Raw genomic sequence first — 20,371 nt, forward strand, 5'->3', positions numbered from 1 at the left:
AGGCAATGTTAGTAAAGTAGTATTTCGAAGAAACTCAAGAGAAAAGTGTAAACCAAGGATTTTATATTCACAAGCCCTTCATGAGGACACTACTAGCAAAAGGACTTTATCCATCAAGAGATGACTGAGGAAACTCAGCTGAAGAACTTATGCTGAGCACATAATCAATTTAATTGTAAATCTAAGACTAAAACAAAGGTGATAGCCCTGGCTGCCATAGCTCAGTAGATTGAGCGCGGGCTGCAAACCAAAGTGTCGCAGGTTCGATTCCCAGTCAGGGCACATGTCTAGGTTGCAGGCCACGGCCCCCCACAACCGCACATTGATGTTTCTCTCTCTCTCTCTTTCTCTCTTCCTTCCCTCTCTAAAAATAGGTAAATAAAATCTTTAAAAAAAAACAAACAAAGGTGATAAAGATGGGGACAAAAGAAAAATATATATAAATGTTATACGTTCTGACAAAGAAAAATATACGACTTATATATGTGGTCACTCATCAGATCACAATAAAAGCATTAGTAAATCCCATGAGGCAAAAATGTAAAAAATATTCTGACCAAAATGCACTGAAATAGAAATTATTTTTTAAATGAATCCTACCTGATAAAATGAACAGAAACCCTTTATTCTTGAATAAAAGAAAAAAAATAAAAACTCAAAGTGTAAAATTTTATAAAAATAATAAAAATACAGCCTATATTATACATTATATTTTAAGCACAGAACAGAGGAAAATATTAATATATAGCTTTAAACATTTATATCAATAAAATATATAAATGAAAATAAATAAATTGTATTCTCAACTTAAAGATCTAGAAAAAAATAAGTAAGCCAAATAAATGCAAAGACATAAACATAAAAACATAAGTAAATGAGGAAGAATAAAAATAGAAAGACACTAAAGTCAAAATCCTAGTTTTTGAGAAATATAAATAAATTAGACAAATTATCAGCTAATTTAACCAATAAAAAAAGGAGAAAGCACAAATATATCAAATACCAAATGAAAAGTGAAAAATAGCCACTGGAACAAAGGAATTTTTAAAATGTATGAGACTATTATGTAAAACTATATGCAAATAAATTTGAAAACTAAATAAAATTGATAATTTTCTAGAAAAGTACAATAAGCCAACTTTATTTCTTTGTGGAAATAGATCTGTTTAAACTTTATCTGTGTAGTGGGCAAATTTGACATATTTATGCAAAGGCATTAAATTAAATATTAGCAGACAGAATCCAAACCCATATTAAAAACTAATTCATCATGGTCAAATGGAATTTAGTTCAAGGTTGAAAGGTACTATGGTCTTAGTGTTGGTTATTTTTCTGCCTCAAATTCTACATGTTGAAAGCTAATATTCAATGGGATGGTGCTGGGAAATGGGGCTTTTGGAAGGTGATTATGTCATAAGGGCAAAGCCCCACATGAATGGGATTATTGCCCTTATTTAAAAAAAAAAAAAAAACAACAACAAGAAAATGCAAGGTACCAGCCTGCAAACAAGAAAGGGCTTAGATGTTGAACTTCTTATCATGCAGAACTGTGAGAAATAAATGTTTGTTGTTTACAAGTCACCCAGTCTATATGGAACTTTGTTATAGCAGCCCAAACAGACTAAGACAAAAGGCTAATTTAATATTAGGAAATCCAATAATATCATATAACATATTAATAGGTATAAGAAGGAAAAGAATATAATAATCTCCATAGATATGGGAAAAGGATATGACAAAATTCAAAACACATTGCTTAAAAAAAACATTCAGGAAAGTGGAAGTTGATGGATATTTCCTTAACATATTTCATAAAAAGAATTATGTTTGTCTATATATGTAAGTGTATATACATGAAATATGATATATATGAAACAGAGACATACTACAAATCTGGCAAATCTTAACCATTGTTGAGTCTGAGTAAAGTCTGAGTGTTTTTCATACTATTCTTACAACTTTCATTTTTACATTATAATAAATCTTATAAAATTTATTATTTCTGAATAATAGAGATAAGGATGGAATACAATGTCATTTTCTACTGCTGTTATCTAGTCCAAGCCTTTGATCCTTTTTAACCACATTATTGTACTAGTGTTCTTACATACTGGTTCTCGTAACAACCACACACAATCTCTGTTACTGCCGTTTATGAGGTATATTTCAGTGATGGCATTTATATACTATTATGTCACTGGATTTTCCAACAAAACAAAACCTGGAAGGAAAGTGGAGTTACATTCTCATTTTGTGTTGGAGGAAACTGAGCCAGCTGAGGACAAAATGGCTTTTTGAAGGTGACAAGACTGCTCTAAGTGGTACAGCCATGACTGAAGGCCATGTCTTCTGACTCTCTTGCTTTCTGGAGTCTGTCCTCCAATGTAGCCATTTAACCCAGAAAACAGATTATTCTTTTGGTATACTTTTATTTAAATGTGGGAACAATGACCAAGGCTGCTTTTGTATCCCTATAGCACATGGAATACTGGTTTGCACATAATAAGCAACAAGACTATTGAATTGGGTTATATTACAATGTAGTGTGAATAAATGGGGAAAGAGAAAGAGTAATAGTCTGCACTGAATTAGTTCTCTGGATGTATTGATTCTATTTGTCTGAACTTTTGCCTAAACAGTAAAATTTATTAGCTAACACAATGAAAAAGTTAGATAAATGAATATGTGCAAAAGATTGATTATACAAAGGTAGTATTTAAAATGTAATTAAAAGATGCAAAATTACTAGCTTTTTACTTTTTTAGGTGGGAATTCTATTGATGGTAAATTCTAAATAGGGTAAATATGCCAAGGAGCTTATTATGTCTTTTACAGTCTGTTTTGATAAATGTTTATCTAGACACAGTGTAGTTAATTAACATCATGTAACTTTTTGGTCATAAATCTTCAAGTACATAAAGTACTGTCAGTTGCTGACTATTGCTTACAGGATGAGGTTAATTTTCACTAAGCAAACATTTTATTAACTATAGTATACATGAAGTGTGCATTTTTCATATTTCTACATGCCCTCTGTACGTCCTCTTTGGAGAAGTGTCTATTCAGGTCTTTTGCCCTTTTCTTAATTGGGTTGTTTGTCTTCCTGGCATTGAGTTGTATAAGTTTTGTATATATTTTGTATATCAAACCTATGTCAGATGTATCATTGGCAAAAAATGGTCTCCCACACAATAGAGAACATTTGTCTTGCTGATGGTTGCTTTAGTTGTACAGAAGCATGCAGAGGACCTGTAGACATGTGAAAAAATGTTCAACATCACAAATCATTAGAGAAATGCAAATTAAATCCTCAGTGAGATATCACTTTACATCTGTCTGAATGGCTACCATCAACAAGTCAACAACCAACAAGTGTTGGCAAGGATGTGGAGAAAAGGGAACCCTAGTGCACTGTTGATGGGACTGCGGGCTGGTGCAGCCACTGGAAAATGATGTGAAGTATCCCTAAAAAATGAAAAATGAAACTCCCTTTTGACCCAGTGATACCATTTCTGGGTATATACCCCAAGGATCCCAAAGCACCAATACAAAAAATATATGCACCTCTGTTTATAGCAGCACTATTTACAATAGCCAAGATTTGGATTCAGCTCAAGTGCTCATCAGCAGATGAGTGCTGCATTTACACAACAGAATAGTATGCATTAGTTAAAAAGAAAAAGAAAAGAAACTCATATTTTGCAACAGCTTGGATGGATCTGGAGAAAAATATGCTAAGTGTATTAAGCCAGTCAGTGAAAGACAAATCCCACATGATCTCAATATAAGTGATATCTAATGAGCACAATAAACTAATAAACAAAATAGTAACAGAAGCTTAGATACATAAGACAGACTGACAGCTGCTGGAAAGGAGGTGGGAGAGGAGTATGGGATTAAAGATGGTGAAGGGATTAACCAAAAAACATTTGTGCACAGCCCATGGACATGTACAATATGGGGACTGGCTTGGGGAGGGGAGAGGGTAGGGCTGGCTAGAGGTGAGGAAAGGGAAAATAAGTGGGAACAACTGTAAAAGCATAAACAATAAAAATAAAATTTTTGAACAGTGTGCATGTCATAGGTATCCAGCTGGATAAACTTTCACACACTAAACTTACCTGTTAAGAGAACACAGAAGCCCCTGCCATGCTCTTCTCCAGTCATTACCTAAATCTTGCTGATAAAGGCTCTTGCTACTTCAAATTCTGAGCCGTATAATTGTTTTGCTTGTTCTGAAACTTTATACTAATCAAATTGTAGGGTATATTCTGTTTTGTACATTCAGCATTATTTTTATTATTTTACACAAAAATGTTTGGTGCATATTGTTGCATCAAATTATATTTTGTTTATTGTTACTATTGTGTTCCAATGCACAAATATGATGCATTTATGATTTTACTGTTGAGATTTATTTAGGTAATTTCTGCTTTTAGGCTATTATGAATAGTGCTGCTCTGAATGTTCTTATATACAACTTTAAGTGAGATATGTAAATATATCTGTGACGGATATTCTCAAAGAGTGGACTTACCAGGGATGCATATGTTCAGTACAGTAGGTACTGGCAAAATAGTCTTCCAAAGCAGTTACACCAATTCCGTTCCCCACCAATAGTGTATAAAAGTTACAATAACTCCACATCTTCACCAACTCAATATTGTCTCTTTTTTATTCTGGACATTTTGGTCAGTATGTAATAGTGATTTGAATAAAATTGTGGTTTAGTTGTTACTTTCCTTGTGGCTAATAAAGTGAAGAATCTTTTCATTAGCTTGTTGGCCATCTGGATTTCTTTTGAGAACTGCATTTTCAATCTTTTGCCCATTTTTCATTGAGTTGTTGTCTGACATTCTCTTAATATTTTAAAATTCTTTCTGTATTGTAAATGTTACCCTTTTGTTGAATACTTCTATTGGAAATGTTCTCTCAATCTATTGCTTGCTGTTTTACTCTCTTAATGTCTTTCAATACATAGAATTTCTTAATTATAATTCTAACAGTGTAATTTATTGATAACTTCCTTTTTAGTGATGTTTTTGTCCTATTTATGTGATCTTTGTATACCCAAGATTATGAAAATAGTCTCCCATGTTTTTCCACAGCTTTATTGTTTTACCTTTCAATTTTAGGGCTATAATTCCCCCTAAAACTTACTTTTTGTGTACCAAACCATCATTGAGGAAGTTGTATGATGTAAAAAAAGAGCTTAGATCCTAAAGTCAGACAGATCTAAAGAATATAATAACACATGTGAAAGTGCATGCCCAAGGATACACAGAGCATTGTTTCTTAGAAACAGTGATAGTGTAAATCTAATTTTAAATGGCGATGTAAATCTAGTTTTGTTGACCTGAAAAAATGTTGAGTGAAAGGAGCGGGCTATACAACATAAAGTATTTACACAAATTGTATACACACACATTTATAAATAGATAAATTTAGGGTGTTATCTTAAAGGGTATTCAGTCACAGCATATCTGTGAACTGTGGAATTTCTAGTAATCTTTATTTGTTCTTTGAACTTTTCTATATTGTTTGAATTTTCCAATGAAGATTTTGTAATGAAAATTTCAAAATAAATATGAAAAAATCATATTAAAATACAAGCAAATACATAGAAGAAAAAGGTCATCCAGAGATAACCACAACAATCTCTTGGATTTTTTCATTCAATCTTTTTTCTTGGCATATATACATGACTGTTTCATCCCTTAATAAAAACTGTAGTTCCTATTTAATGAGACTTCTGAATCTAGTATAAGTCTGATCTGAGGGAGAGAGAGGCTTTAACCTAGGACTGCCTTGTGTCCTATAAATAGATTTATTGCTGTGAGGAAGAATAGTGATTCCTGATAAACTGTATGGCTTTTAAGCTTTATCTCCATGCTGTTACAAAAGAATGAACCAATACCTCCACATTTTTGCATATTTATTATTGAAGCCAGTCAGTTGGCTTATGTACCTTGCCTTCCTGTCAAAATATGCCTGAATATGACAATTCACCAGTCCTCAGCAAATTTTTCTCTCATGGCTCTGTATGTGTTGTTTCATTATTCCATAGCTTCTAGTGAATAGAAAAGTCACAGGCCAGCCTCTTGTAATTGTATATGTTTGTTTTTTCATGTTTAAGCTATTCTTCAAATTAGTGGTTTGTTTTCCTAAATTTTCTATTTTGTTCTTTGCTGTTTCCAGTATTTTTTAAAATGAGGTATTGGTTTTTGAAAGCATAATAGATATGTATCATTAAAACAATCAGTACAAAAAAATATTATGTGTAGATTTTTAATTGATACCTGATGAATCATCCTCCCCAAATATGATCACTGTTTCCAGGTTCTTGTGTATTTTCATACATGCTCCAAGCATACACATGTGTATATGTACATATCTTTTTTTTACACAAGTGGTAATGTATCATCTCTACTCCAATGTACCTTGCTATTTTACTTAACAGTGTAATTTGGGGCTCATGCTACATAAACCATAAACATTTAAACCTACCTCATTCTTTGTTGTAATTTTATTATTTTATTTTTTAAGGATTTTATTTATTTATTTTTAAACAGAGGGAAAAGGAGGGAAAAAGAGAGGAAGAGAAACATCAATGTGCGGTTGCTTCTTATGTGGCCCCCACTGGGGACCTGGCCCACAACTCAGGCATGTGCCCTGACTGGGAATCGGACCGCCAACCCTTTGGTTCTCAGCCCATGCTCAATCCTCAGAGCTGCACCAGCCAGGGAATAATTTATTATTTTCAAAGGAATTAATATATAAAACATTTATTTCCATATCAATAAATAATTCAATTATCTTTAGAATTTTGCTAAGATAAATAACTCTGAACATACACTTTTTGTTTTCATGTGTACATATACTTAGAAGTGGAATTCTTAGAAGTAAAATTATCAAAAGATTTGGCATTTAAAATTTTGAAATACTTTGCCAATTTTCTCTAAAATGAAAAATGTTATAGTTTCTATTTTTTCAATCTGATAGATAAATACCATCTCATTAAATTTTTATTTCTTTCACTATGAATGAAAATGTGCATTTTCACATGTATAAGGACTATTGTCTTTTTATTAAGGAGCATTCCCAAAGAAATTATCAATAAAGTAAAAAAATTATCAGCAATAATAAAATTAAAAGTAATTAAATCTTTACGATGTTTTGATCACTTCCACCTAAAATAAAAATTAAGTAAAGCAATTTTTTCACATTAGTTCATGACATCAATTATTTCCCATTTACTTCATAAGTAATGAAGAGATGATAGTAACTCAGGAAGCTGAGGAAAGAAGTTTAGCTCACATCTACCAAAAAGAGAAACCCCTACGTTTTATTTTTGTATGTTGTGAATAATTGATGGAAATCAATTTTATCTAAAAAAAGAATATAAACTACTGGTTACATTTAAATAAGTAATGAGATAATGTACAGGAAAATATAAGACATGAAATTTTGAGTCTTTTAAGGAAAAGCTACAAGCCATAAAAACAACATACTTCTGAGAAATATGTGAAACTGATTACTTGAGAGTGGCTTATATGAGTTATGTGTATATGGAAGGAAATTATGTTTATATTTATATATTTTAAAGATTTTACTTATTTATTTTTAGAGAGGGAAGGGAGGGAGATAGTAACATCAATGTGCAGTTGCTGGGGGGGTCATGGCCTGCAACCCAGGCATGTACACTGACTGGGAATCAAACCTGCGACACTTTGGTTGCAGCCACGCTCAATCCACTGAGCTACACCAGCCAGGGCTTGGAAATTATGTTTATATTTTATTGATAATACTTAATAAAGATTTTATTGACATAAACAGGGCCATTTATTTTAATGCAGAAAATTAGGCTTATCTTTTAAGACACAGCAGGGACTTTTCTCCATGTGAAGCTGTAAATCTGCAAACTTGTAGACCAAACCCAGTGTTGAACAGGTCCTCTACCTGTCTGATCTTGTAGACCAAACCCAGTGTTGAACAGGTCCTCTACCTGTCTGATGGCTGGCTCTATTTTCAGTGAGAGTGAGCAAAAATAAAGGAATAAGCATGACAAAAGAGTTGTTTACATTCTCTTATCCATCTGTCTATCCATCCTGCTATCCATCTATGGTTCTAACCAAACAAGGTAGTGTGCGAAATCAAGATTTTATTAAATTGTTACATCTGTTCTTACAGAGCTTATCTACACAGGGAAGAAATGAGAGGCACAGTTATGGAATGTTAGGACACAGAGCCAAGGTTAAAGCCCATGCCTCATCACTTCTACCACAGTCATCACATTACCACTCAAGTCCAACCTGTCCTATCCATCCATTGCTTGTTCTTCTGCAGTAGCTTCCTCTATGTACCTCCTGCTTCCACTTTTGCATCCCTATAATCTCTCCTTCAGACAGCAACCAAAGTGATGTTTTATAATGAATATTAGGCCAAAATCCTCCAGTGGTATATCATAACTCTTAGTGGGAACAGTCCTTATCATAGACTACAAGATCATTTGTGACCTGGCCTTGGTTTCTCTCTGAAGTTATTCTCACCACTCTTGCTCACTGACTCTGCTTTAGCCTCATTCTCTTCCTTGCATCACTTTGAACTTGTTAAGCGTACTGTGTTGTTTGAGGGCTACTTCACGTGCTGTATCTTCTTCACAAAATGCTCTTCCAGGAGTTGTCTGCATGTTTGACTCTCTAACTTCACTCAGTTCTGTTTCCTGTCACTTCACTGGAGATCTTTCCTGAATGCCCTATAGAAAAAGGCATTCTCAGCTCATCTAATCCCTTACTCTGCATTAATTTTTCTTCCTACTTTCCACTTTAACACTTATTACTACCTCATATTATATTAAGTGATTTTTATTGTCTGCCTGTTCTTACTACAAATAAATTCCAACATGACAGGAACACTGTTTTCTTCTTTGCTGTACTCTCATTATATAAAATAGTGCCTGGTTCATAGTAGATAGTCAATAGATATGTTGCCTAAATAAATGAAATCCACATTTCAGTCCTTTGTTCTAGCACTCACAAAAATACACTGTAGTACATCTATTGCTAGGACTCTGGGTAAAAACACAGTGTGAGTAAATCATGTTTTTTATTGCTTTCTTTATACCTTTGCTTCAGGACTTGTCAGTTCATAACCATAGCTTCTTTGGATACTTACATTGCACCATTATATTCCAGACTGTTGGCCATTCTGTCTTGTTGAACATTTGTTCCCATTTCATCCCACTTTTTTAAACATTATTAACTATCCATCTCTAGTTTTCTAGAACTAGATTATGTGGGTCTGCCTCCATACTGCTTCCTAATTTTCTGAGGTCTATGGCTCAGACAAGTTATGTAGCATTCTTCCAAGTCATACCATGAAATGGTATATTCTGTCTTCTGAGTGTTATGGAAGGGTAGCTCCAGTTTTTTGTTTGGCCAGAAAATCCTTCACAGATGGAAGAGTTGGTGTCATGGATGAAGATTACAGGGAAATGTTCATATTGTACTGTTTAATTTTGGCAAAGAAACATTTGAAGTCATAAAACAGAATTGAATTGCACAGCCCATTTGTGGATGAATATTTTTACCCAAAAATAGAAGTTTAAGTTTTGGGTGACACAAAAAGGGATTCAGAGAGTTTTGGTTCCAATGGGAAAAAATGGTCTTACTCTAAACCCACCAGCCTAGGTTTGTGGGTTACAGATCTGCACCAGAATCCTGAGCAGATACATCAGGGAGTATGTCTATGAAGTATGCCTGACCCCTCTCTCCCAGTTTAATGAAGTTGGGAAGCCTGGATTCATTCTGGGATTCTGCTGACAGAGTAGTTGTAATTCCGAGTAGGACTGCCAGCTACTCCTCTCAAGGGTAAAGCTGCTCTGGCATCAGATTCAGTGGTCATGGAGTAAGGCAATATTTTATTAATTTTCTTGGCTTTTTTTTCTAGTTTTTTGCTAGGACTTAGTTATCAAAAATGTGTCATAAAAGAAACTTCAACATTGCCTTTCTTACCCTACAAAAATTCATGGTATTTGTTCCTTCATAGTCATTAATTCTTAAGAAAGTTGCGTACAATAGTGTAATATTATGGATAGGTTTTTTTTCTTGTTTGCTGATTTTTCTTTCTGTAAGTTTCACATTGGTCCAAATTCCTTTTTGCTGACATGTTATGTATAGTCATTTATTCTTTAAATTTTTATTTCATTTCTCCAAGCTTTATACCTTGTTAATGCCATAGCTTAGTTTGGCTGCCAGAATTTTAGGTGATTTCTCACTCTAAAGATGTGCTGGTAATATAAGACCTTTATAGAGTTGCTCTAAAATGGAAAATCATAGTTTATTCTTTTTTTTTTTACTTCTAGTTACATGGCTCAGCATTCTCAGTGTATTAGAAAAAGCCCATGAGCTTCATCAATATATTGTTAATATGAATTTATGTTACCTTTGATAGCTGTTTATATGTATATATTATATATAAAAGCCTGATGCATATTTATTTTTAGAACCAAAAGTTCTAGGCAATAAAGTTTTATGTTTGTGAGCATATATCTCACAAATCATCAATGCATTGGGCCTCTAATACTGTTTTTTTTTTATTTGATATTCCTTCCAGAATTTCCAGATCACTGCCCCTTAGAGATAGTCTATCAAACACTCAGACAGATGTCTGAGATAGTCCTACCAAACTGTGTGCTGCTAACTATAGGACAACACAGAGTCCCATAGTTAGTGGTTATGCAATAAAATGAAGCCACAAACTAAGAACTAGAAAATGACACTGTGATGATTTATGGCAGCTGATTTGGTTTTGTTTTTTTTTTTCCACAGTCAAGTTGGATTTATTCTAGTGACACAAAATTGGTTGAATATACACAAATTAATTAATGCGATACACGAAATTAAGAGAATAAAAAATAAAAATCTATGATCACTTCAATAGATACATAAAAACATTTAACAAAATTTAAGATTTATGATATAATCTCTCAACAAACTAGGTATAGAAGGAGTTTACCTAATCATAATAAAAGTCATATATAACAAACCCAAAGCTAATATCTTACTTAATGGTGAAAACAGAAAGATTTTCTTCTAAGATTGGGAACAAGATAAGGATGCTTGTTTTTAACACTTCTGTTCAACATAGTATTAAGAGTTCTAGTCAGAGCAATTAGGCAAAAGGAAAAAAAACATCATTATTTCTACACAGTATTAGAATTATATAAGGAGTTACCTTAGCTGCCCTTCTAAACAACTTGGAGATAGGAACAGTGCTTAGGACAGACTCTTGTACAATTTTAATGAAGCATTTTATTCTGATAGTAAAATGTTCATATTTCTCATTTAACTTCAGATTAAATTTTGCACAAAATTGTCATACTTCTGTTTGGAAAAGTAATTAAATGCTTTATTTTGTAAAAGTAATGAACTAGTTAAAAATTTGTTGCCAAATTAAAAATGTAGGAGAATTAATGGCTGAATAAACTCCAGGAGTCATTCACATGCTATGAGGTAACCACAGTTTTATCTATGTAGTCTAGCCCCAAGCAGGAGATAATTTAGGTAGAATTAAAGATAACTTAGAGTATAGTTTTGAGTTTGATATTATAATCTCCTACATCGATATTTGGTAGGCAGTAGTTAGGATATAACTGTAGTTTATTTGAGTGGTGGCCTTATATAATTATACATTATGAGAGGGATATATGAGGACATGAGAAAAGCAGACATATGGATTTGAAACAGTAACAGCTCACTTTTTATAGAATCATTTAAATGATAATAATAACTATTCAGGATATAGCTGAGAGCCCACAAGTATGAAACAAAGCTGACAGGAAGACGAAAAGTTATATTAGTCTGTCCACAACACGTATATATTTTACTCTTATGGTTTTTCTTCTCTCAGAGCCTATATAGTATTTTCTTAACATGAACTTAAGTTTGGTTAACTGATTTTCTCTATGACGATGAATTAATTCGCAGTGTGGTCTGCCAGAGGTACTTATGCTAATATAGTACCACAAAGCAAGAGGACAACCTTGCTTTGTGTGTATATATGGAAATGTGTGTGTATATGAAAATTAGAAAGAGTAGTTTGGAGGTTAATTAATCAATTAATAAGTGGGTCCCAATATGTGAAAATATTTTTGTGATGTAATAGAATATAATCCCATGTAGCCTAACTCCATACAATTTAGCACAGTACCACTTTGTTTATTTCTTATTTGTACAAGTAAAGTAGGCACACTGGTCTCTCCCCCTTATCCACTAGAGATATGTTCTAATACCCTTGGTGTATACCTGAAACCCCAAATAATACCAAGCCCTATACATGCTATGTTTTTTCTTAAGCATATATTTTTAAACATACTTTTTTACTTAAATGAAGCACTTCACAGCTTATCTTTAGCATGTTTGAATTGTCTGCATCACCACTCTGGCACTTGGGGGACAGTAAGTAAAGTAACGGTTACTTAAACTCTGACACTGTGATACCACTGACAGTGACCCCATAGCAGAGCTGACTGCTCTTCAACTAGTGCAGGGAGTGTATATTGTGTGAATATGCAGGACCAAAGGGATGACCCACATCCTGGGGGGGACAGAGCAGGACAGAGTGAGGCATCAAGCTATGCAGAACTGCATGCAATTTAAAAGGTATGAATTGTTTATTTCTAGAATTTTATGTTTAATATTTTCAGGCTATGGGTAACTGAATTGATGGAAAGTAAAACTGCAGATTTGGAGGTGGGAGGATTACTGTATTTCTGATTAGGCACCTGTTCTCTGAGAAGTGGCTCAGAGACCCAGACTTCTACCCTCCAGTAGCTCTGTGAGCCCCTTGTTCCTTGCAGTCCTCAGCTGGATCTTTGGAAGGTGGCCAGTAAATGAGGGAAAACCGAGGATTTACAAGAGGTGTTTCAGGGCAAGGCTGGGAGTGACATACATTACTTTGGCCCAAAATGCAGTCACACAGGATATACCTGTTGCTAGGAAGGTTGGGAAATGTAGTCTGGTTGTGTGCCTGGGAGGAAAAGGACATTACTTGGTCATTAGTTTAGCCTGCCACAAATACTGAGGTTTGTGATGATTACAAATTACTACTGAAAAATGTTTAAATTATAGTTAATACTTGCTACTTAAGAACAAGCATTATAGGAGTATAGACTTTTCATTTTTGTTTTCATTTCCCCTAAAATTAAAGCTACATCACCAACTAAACAAACTGAAAACTCTGCTGTATCAGCGGTAGTGCATAATGCATGTAAAGGTGTCAATTACTCTATTGTTGAATTGGCAGAATATGAAAACAGATGATACTATTCCAGTGTTTCTGTCTTCATAGAGCAGTAAATGTCAGTTGACAATGCATGAGAGATACGTGATTTGAATGGGGTAGAAAGTAATTGCTATGGGTGCAAAAGCAATTCTGTAAGGAGAAAGCTATTAGTGATTCTTCCAAGCATTTTTTTTTCTCATCAAAGGGACTGGTAAAATCCTGATAGTTTGACTTATCACAGCAATTTTCAACCTTATCTCATGGCACACATAAAGTAATTACTAAAATTCTGCAGCACACCAAAATATATATTTTTTGTTGACCTGACAAAAATAGATATAATTTTTATTCATTTACACTGGATTGTTGTGCTAAGGTTGTATTGGGTGTTATCATTTTTTTATTTGACATTCTAAGGGAGAAGAGGTCAGTTCCCCTGACTAAATAGTCAGGTATGGCATGCCTTAAAAATTCTTGCAGCACACTGGTTGAAAATTGCTGAGTTATCATTATTGGGTGTATTCTTTGGAACTAGAATGGATGGTCTCTAGATTAAACCAAAATCAGATTTTGTGTATTAAGAATATAATTGGCATCCTTCCTATGTCCTTCCCCATATCATTCCACAATGGAGAGACTTGGGATTTGGGGGGAAAGGCGGTGTGGCCTGGCCTATGTGTGGCTACAGAACACTAGGTATTTACAAGTGTTTCTTTCCTGGACTGTGGACATGCGGAGATCTTGCAGAGTTCTCAAGAATGGGTTTGGGGACGTCTATGTTCTGAGTAGAGTGCCTGAATAAAGAAAAAGGAAAGACATCTGCAATAATGGAAAAGTGAAATGGAAATGGGTTAAGCAAATAAACTTCAGGTGTTGCCTAAAAAACTGCTTGAAGTTGGCTTTTCCTTGCTTCCCAAAGTATCGAGGCACCTTCACTGTAAGGGGCAGAGATTGGCCAACCTTTTGTTTTATGGCACAGCATCAAGTGAAGGTTCTTTCAAACCCACTATCAAAACACAATTACACAATTTCATGAAGTGATACATACATATTTAAGTAGTATTCCTTATAAATTTTAAGTATCACTTTATGTAACATGTGTCCTCTTACTCAAATTCTACTTATGCACTAAGCCACTAACAGCAAACCATTTCTATATTGAACTGTTCACTGAAAGCACAAAGTTGGACTACATCCATCTCCTTTGAGGGACTACATCCTCCTGTACCTGTAAAATCATGGCGCATGGCACATGTCATATAGTTACATATTATTCTTCCTCCTAAAGCTCTATGCACATGGGTGCTTCATTTTTATAGCCCCATTATCTCACATATGACCTAGCACAAAGTACATGCTCAATAAACATTTTTGGTATTCAATGGAACTGGGTTACCCTTTCCTTCAGGATTCAGTTAATGTTGTACAAACACTCTTGGAAGAGGTGACACAGTAAGTTGGGCTCACCCCTAACATTTGCAAAGGTAAAAACACAAGCAGAGGCCCATGTGCCATAGACCTTACTATATATGATTTCTAAATCAATCTAATAAACTTATATAAAATGTGTTCTATGTTCTATCACAACAGAAAAATTATTTTTATATGATGTGATATTTTTTCAGAAAATATATATTTTCAACTGTATTTCAGCAAAATTACTTATTATGCTATAATAATGAAACATTCTAAATATTTTGTGTTCTACTGACAGTGTGACAAATAATACAGACTTTTCCAAGTCACATGATGTCTATTCTATTTTATCTTTTTCATTTTAAAAAATGTAAGGGCACCCTGTCATTGAACTTTTTTTCTATTTTAAATTTTTTGCTGAGGACAACTTATTTTTTCTTTCCAATCCCAGCTTATATACATCTTTAACATTTAAAGGATTAAAAAAGTTATTGTATTTAAAATGGACATGATTTGAATATGTGTTTTATTTTTTAAATGTAATTTTAAAAAACTATAAATGCAAAAATTAAACTTTTAAATTACTTCCATGTGCTTTCTGGTATATTTCATAAATAGTTTCCAGAAAGCTATTGCCTTCTAATATATTAAAAAATAGTTATTAAAGTGAGAACAAAATGCAAGTAATATTTTATTTAAATGCATATGTAAATTTTTTGAATAAAGTTAAAGTCTAATGAGTCAAATTTCATTAATCTAAATTTCAAAATAAAACTATTGGCAATTCTAGCATCCAATTGCCATCTAGTTGGGAAAGAATCAATGTCAGGCTTCAAGTATGTTGTATCTAGAGCTAATCATGTACATACAAACTATGAGAGTAATATAAATCATTTAATATTTAAAATATTCCTCAGGCAGCATGTCTACCTGTTTTGCATGCTGAATTGATTCATGAGTACCTTCAAATGCACTAATTAGAGCCAAACAAAATGGGGGTTGTAAATACTTGAAATACAATATATTGGTATTATAATATAATACATTAATATGCAATAATCTATTTCATGTATGCTATTCAGAGAAAGAACCTGATGAGTTAGTTTTCCTTTTTCTTACTTAATTACTTCCATGGTTCAAATTCCTTCCATAATCCAAAGCAGTATCTGTTTCTGTTGTCAGCAATGGCAATCTGCAAACCTTGATCTCATTTGGTCAGAGTCACCCTTTGATTCTAGGACAGAGAACAAAAGACAGTCCAAAGTGCTTCTCCTGGACTTAGAGAGCTTTAATTAGAAGAGCAGGTAGAGTTACAAGACCAGATGTGTCAAGTTCTGGTTTGCTCTGTGCCAGCACTAGGTATGGGGTCCTGAGTGACAGAGGATCCCAGAAGCTATTTAATTTTTTGAATCTGTATTTGTGCTAAGTAGAGAGCCTTCTTAATGTGTAGTTTCCAAAGCAAGAGTCTTCCCTTGTCTGGGTTTCAGTGTTGTATTGCATTAAATTCTTACCTGTGAGTTTATCAGATAAACGTTTCCTGTTAAGGTGTGGAAGGAAAGACATTAGACATCAGAAGGGGAAAGGGCAGGGGGAAAGCCAACACTGAAAGGCGGAAAGATAAAAATGAATCTGAAGGCAGTCAAAGCAAAACAGTACCCAGTTCATAATTTTGCGTGGAGTTTGTTCTAGAAGTACTAGTTTATTACTCTTATTCCTGCATGGGTTCTCTCTCTTTCTCTCTTAGTTCTATAAGTTGTTTTGAAATAATCATTGTTTAGATAAACTGAAGATATTCTATTTGGGGTTGTGTTTCTTCTTGTGTTTATCATTTGAATTTAAGTCTCTGTAGTCAGGTTTTGAGAAGCAAGAATATTCTCAATTTGTTTATAATAATCTAATTTCTTCATTTAGCATTTTTAGCCTGGTATATAAAGTATAGGTTGTTTCTTCTATAAATCAAAGTTGTTAGCTACCAGAGCTTCTCAGAGGGCACTTTCAACCTGAATATAGTTAGGGATATTTTAAGTTTGGTTGGGGAGAGAAGGAAGTAGAGATAAATATGTTCAGTAATATGATATCTCTATCCCCAATGCTGTATTTACAGATCAAAATAACACTTTTAAACTACACTTTTTGAGCAAGAGAGAAAAAAAGTCACATATTAGGAAATTCTGCTAACAGAATATCTAAAAAGCCACAGGGTATAAAATAATTTTAGCTGAACTTAAAAGGCGAAGAAGAAATAATCTGGATTAGAAATTAGATATATTTCCTTTCCTTTTCAACCATCTTAATGTTTTAAGTGTTAAATATTCATGTCAAAATGTGATCTACTCATTCACATTTCCAGTATTAATCAGGGATTATGTTTCCTAGTTTAATTCATATTTTATTCATGCTTGGAGCTTTTATTCTTCCTGGCACTTTCATCAGGCCAAAAGTGGCCAAACTATGAGAGCTTGCAGATAAATAGAAAAAGATGTGTCAGAATTCTCACCTTTTTCAGGATGGCACATTAGACATTCAAGTTATTTCTCATTATTGGTTGACCTATTCCACATAGGATTTATGATTTTTACATTTTATAAAATTTCATGTTTGTCTTTAGCAATTCCCTTCATCTTTATAGCAAATACACTACTATCTTCCTTGTTGAAATTCTACTGATAAAGTAGATTGGACCACGACATTGTTGGCAAACCAAATTTTATTAAATGTTTGATTTTATCTCTTATAGAACATGAAAAGCAGCGGTTATGCAAGAGCACTGATTATATGAATTTGCATTTCAAAGTGAAATGGTTTTATAATGAATACGTGAGAGAACTTCCTGCCTTCAAGGATGCCATTCCTGAATACTCCTTGTAAGTAGTGATTTTCAACCCCAAGTTTATTCTCAATTATAAGTCCGATAAAATTACACCTGAATTATGCAGCCCTAAAATTGCTCCATGTAGTCTTCATTTGAATGCAGACATGTCTATTTTAAAATTAACATTAAATGATTTGCATCTCTTTGGGAACCATATTTAATAGAATTGTGTTGCATTTTTCAAGTATGTCTTACTTGAATATTCAACTCAAAAAGGAGAAAATATATGATAGAAAGTGGATAAAAGGATGAGATTCTCTGTAAAAGTGCTTGAACTCAGATTTTTTTGGTAAAATGAGGGTATTTTTACAGGGTGGGACAAAAATAGGTTTACAGTTGTTTGTATAGAAAATAATACAATAATTAATAAATAATAATTCAAGAATAAACTGTGTTTTGCATATCACAACTGTAAACCTACTTTTGTCCCACCCTGTATATTGACCCATACAATCAGATTTTTTCTCTAATTCAAACTGAAAAAAAGTCTTAGAAATTATATTTCTAAAATTGAAGTCATTATTAAACAAGTAACATTTTTATAAACATATCTCTATCAAATATATTACACAATCTTCTAATACTCTGCATTGATATTTATCAGAATTCTATTTTATTCTGTTGAGGGTGGTGGGATTTTCCATATACCAGGCACTGTACAAAGTATAATACGTTTATTGGTTGAGATAGAATACAGAAAACATTTGGTATAACAGTTTATTAGCTTGGTTAGAAATCATATATAGTTAGGTCTATGACACAAGGGCCTCTGCTTATGTTTTTGCCTTTGAAAATGTTAGGGATGAGCTCAGCTTACTGTGTTACCTCTTCCAAGAGTGTTTGTACAACATTAACTGAGTCCTGAAGGAAAGGATAACTCAGTTCTATCAAATACTAAAAATGTCTATTGAGCATGTATCTTGTGCCAGGTCATGTACTGGGGGTATAAAATGAAGGACCCATGAACACAGAGCTTCAGGAGAAAGGATGACATGTAACCATATGGCATATACCATGTACTATAATTACATGTACAAGAGGATGTGGTCCCTTGAAAGATGGATGTAGCCCAACTTAGTGATTTCAGTGAACAACTTGGTATAAGTAGTTTAGTGCAAGGCATATGTAAAATAAATTATACAAGTACAACATACAAAAAAAAATTGGATCTCCCTAAAAAGAGAAAAATAATACCAGAGCAATGTTTTAAAAGATATTAGGTATGAATTTTGTAACACTGATAAAAAAACATGAAGTTGTTCAAAAATTTCAATAAATCCTAAGCAGGATAAACACAAGGAAAACTATCTGTAGGTACATCATAGAAAACTGCTTAAAACCAAAAAGAACAAAAACCTTTAAATGTATTGGGTCAAGAAAGTGAAAAAAACTACCAGAGCTACAATACTATTGGCTGGCTGTTCAATAAAAGTGACCAAAATCAACTTCTGTCCAAATGGGGGGATAGGTAGATATGCTTCACTTCCTCCCACAACCAAAAGAAGTATAACAACCAAGTTAAAAAAAAAAAACAAAACAGAACTGCCAGAAAATTGAACTGAATGGAATTCTGACAACCATGGAGTTAAAAAGAAACATTCATCCAGACTGATATGAGAGGCAGAGATGTGCAGCTGGAGTGGAGAGCACACATGACAAGGTACCTGCTAGCAGACCAGGCAGGGAAGGGAGCAGCTGGTAGATCAGGTGTTCCCACGTTTGCATGTGAGTAAACCAGGAGGAACAACTGAGGAACAAGATAAGCAGCACAACCCAAGTTTCCAGCATGGGAAAATAAAGCCTCAGAGCCTCAGGCTATAAAACCATGGGGGTTGTGGCAGCAGAAAAAATTGCCAGCCTCACCAGCAAAGCCTGTTGGAGGGGCCAATGGGGGCCTAGAACTTACACAAGCCCACCAACCTTGGAATCAGCACCAAAAATGCACAATTTGCTCATAGGTAGAAGGGGAAGTGACCAAAAGCAGGATGAGAGCTGAGCAAGCAACACTGTTCCCTCTCAGACCCCTCCCGCTCAGGCAGCACCACAATGCAGCAAAGTGGGTTGCCCCACTCTGGCAAATACTTAAAGCTCCACCCCTTACAATGTAACAAGTGAGCTGAGACAAAGAAATATGGTCTAAATGAAGGAACAGGTCAAAACTCCAGAAAAACAGCTAAGTAACAAGGAGATAGACAACCTATCAGATGCAGAGTTCAAAACACTGATAATCAGGATGCTCACAGAAGTTATTGAGTCTGGCCACAAAATAAAGGAAGAAGTGAAGGCTATACAAAGTGAAATAAAGCAAAATATACATGGAACCAACAGTGAAGGTAAGGAAACTGGGACTCAAAACAATTTGGAACAAAAGGAAGAAATCAACATTCAATAGGAACAGAATGAAGAAACAAGAATTCAAGAAAATGAGAAGAGGCTTAGGAACCTCTGGGACAACTCTAAATACACCAACATCTGTGTCATAGGGGTGCCAAAAGGAGAAGAGGAAGACCCAGAAATTGAAAACTTATTTGAAAAAACAATGAAGAAAAACTTCCTCAATGTGGAGAAGGAAATAGCCGTGCAAATCCAGGAAGCTCAGAGAGTCCCAAACAAATTGGACCCAAAGAGGAACATGCCAAGGCACATCATAATTACATTACCCAAGATTAAAGAGAAGGAAAGAATCTTAAAAACAGCAAGAGAAAAGGAGACAATTACCTACAAAGGAGTTCCCATAAGACTATCAACTGATTTCTCAAAAGCAATCTTGCAGGCAAGAAAGAGCTGGAAAGAAATATT

General features: G+C 34.0%; 1 protein-coding gene across 5 annotated transcripts in view; it reads left to right on the forward strand.

Annotated features, from left to right (window-relative positions):
* UNC13C (unc-13 homolog C) overlaps positions 1 to 20,371 on the forward strand; it is a 505,027-nt gene that overhangs the window by 375,112 nt on the left and 109,544 nt on the right. For all 5 annotated transcript variants that reach the window (XM_045822765.1, XM_045822762.1, XM_045822764.1 and 2 more), the window contains one exon: positions 17,438 to 17,564. In XM_045822765.1, the coding sequence (XP_045678721.1) occupies positions 17,438 to 17,564 (127 nt within the window). The remainder of the gene's footprint in view (positions 1 to 17,437; positions 17,565 to 20,371) is intronic.

Source organism: Phyllostomus hastatus, unplaced genomic scaffold (genome assembly GCF_019186645.2).
Source record: "Phyllostomus hastatus isolate PE091 unplaced genomic scaffold, TTU_PhHast_1.1 phas_scaffold_501, whole genome shotgun sequence".
Lineage (NCBI taxonomy): Eukaryota > Metazoa > Chordata > Mammalia > Chiroptera > Phyllostomidae > Phyllostomus > Phyllostomus hastatus.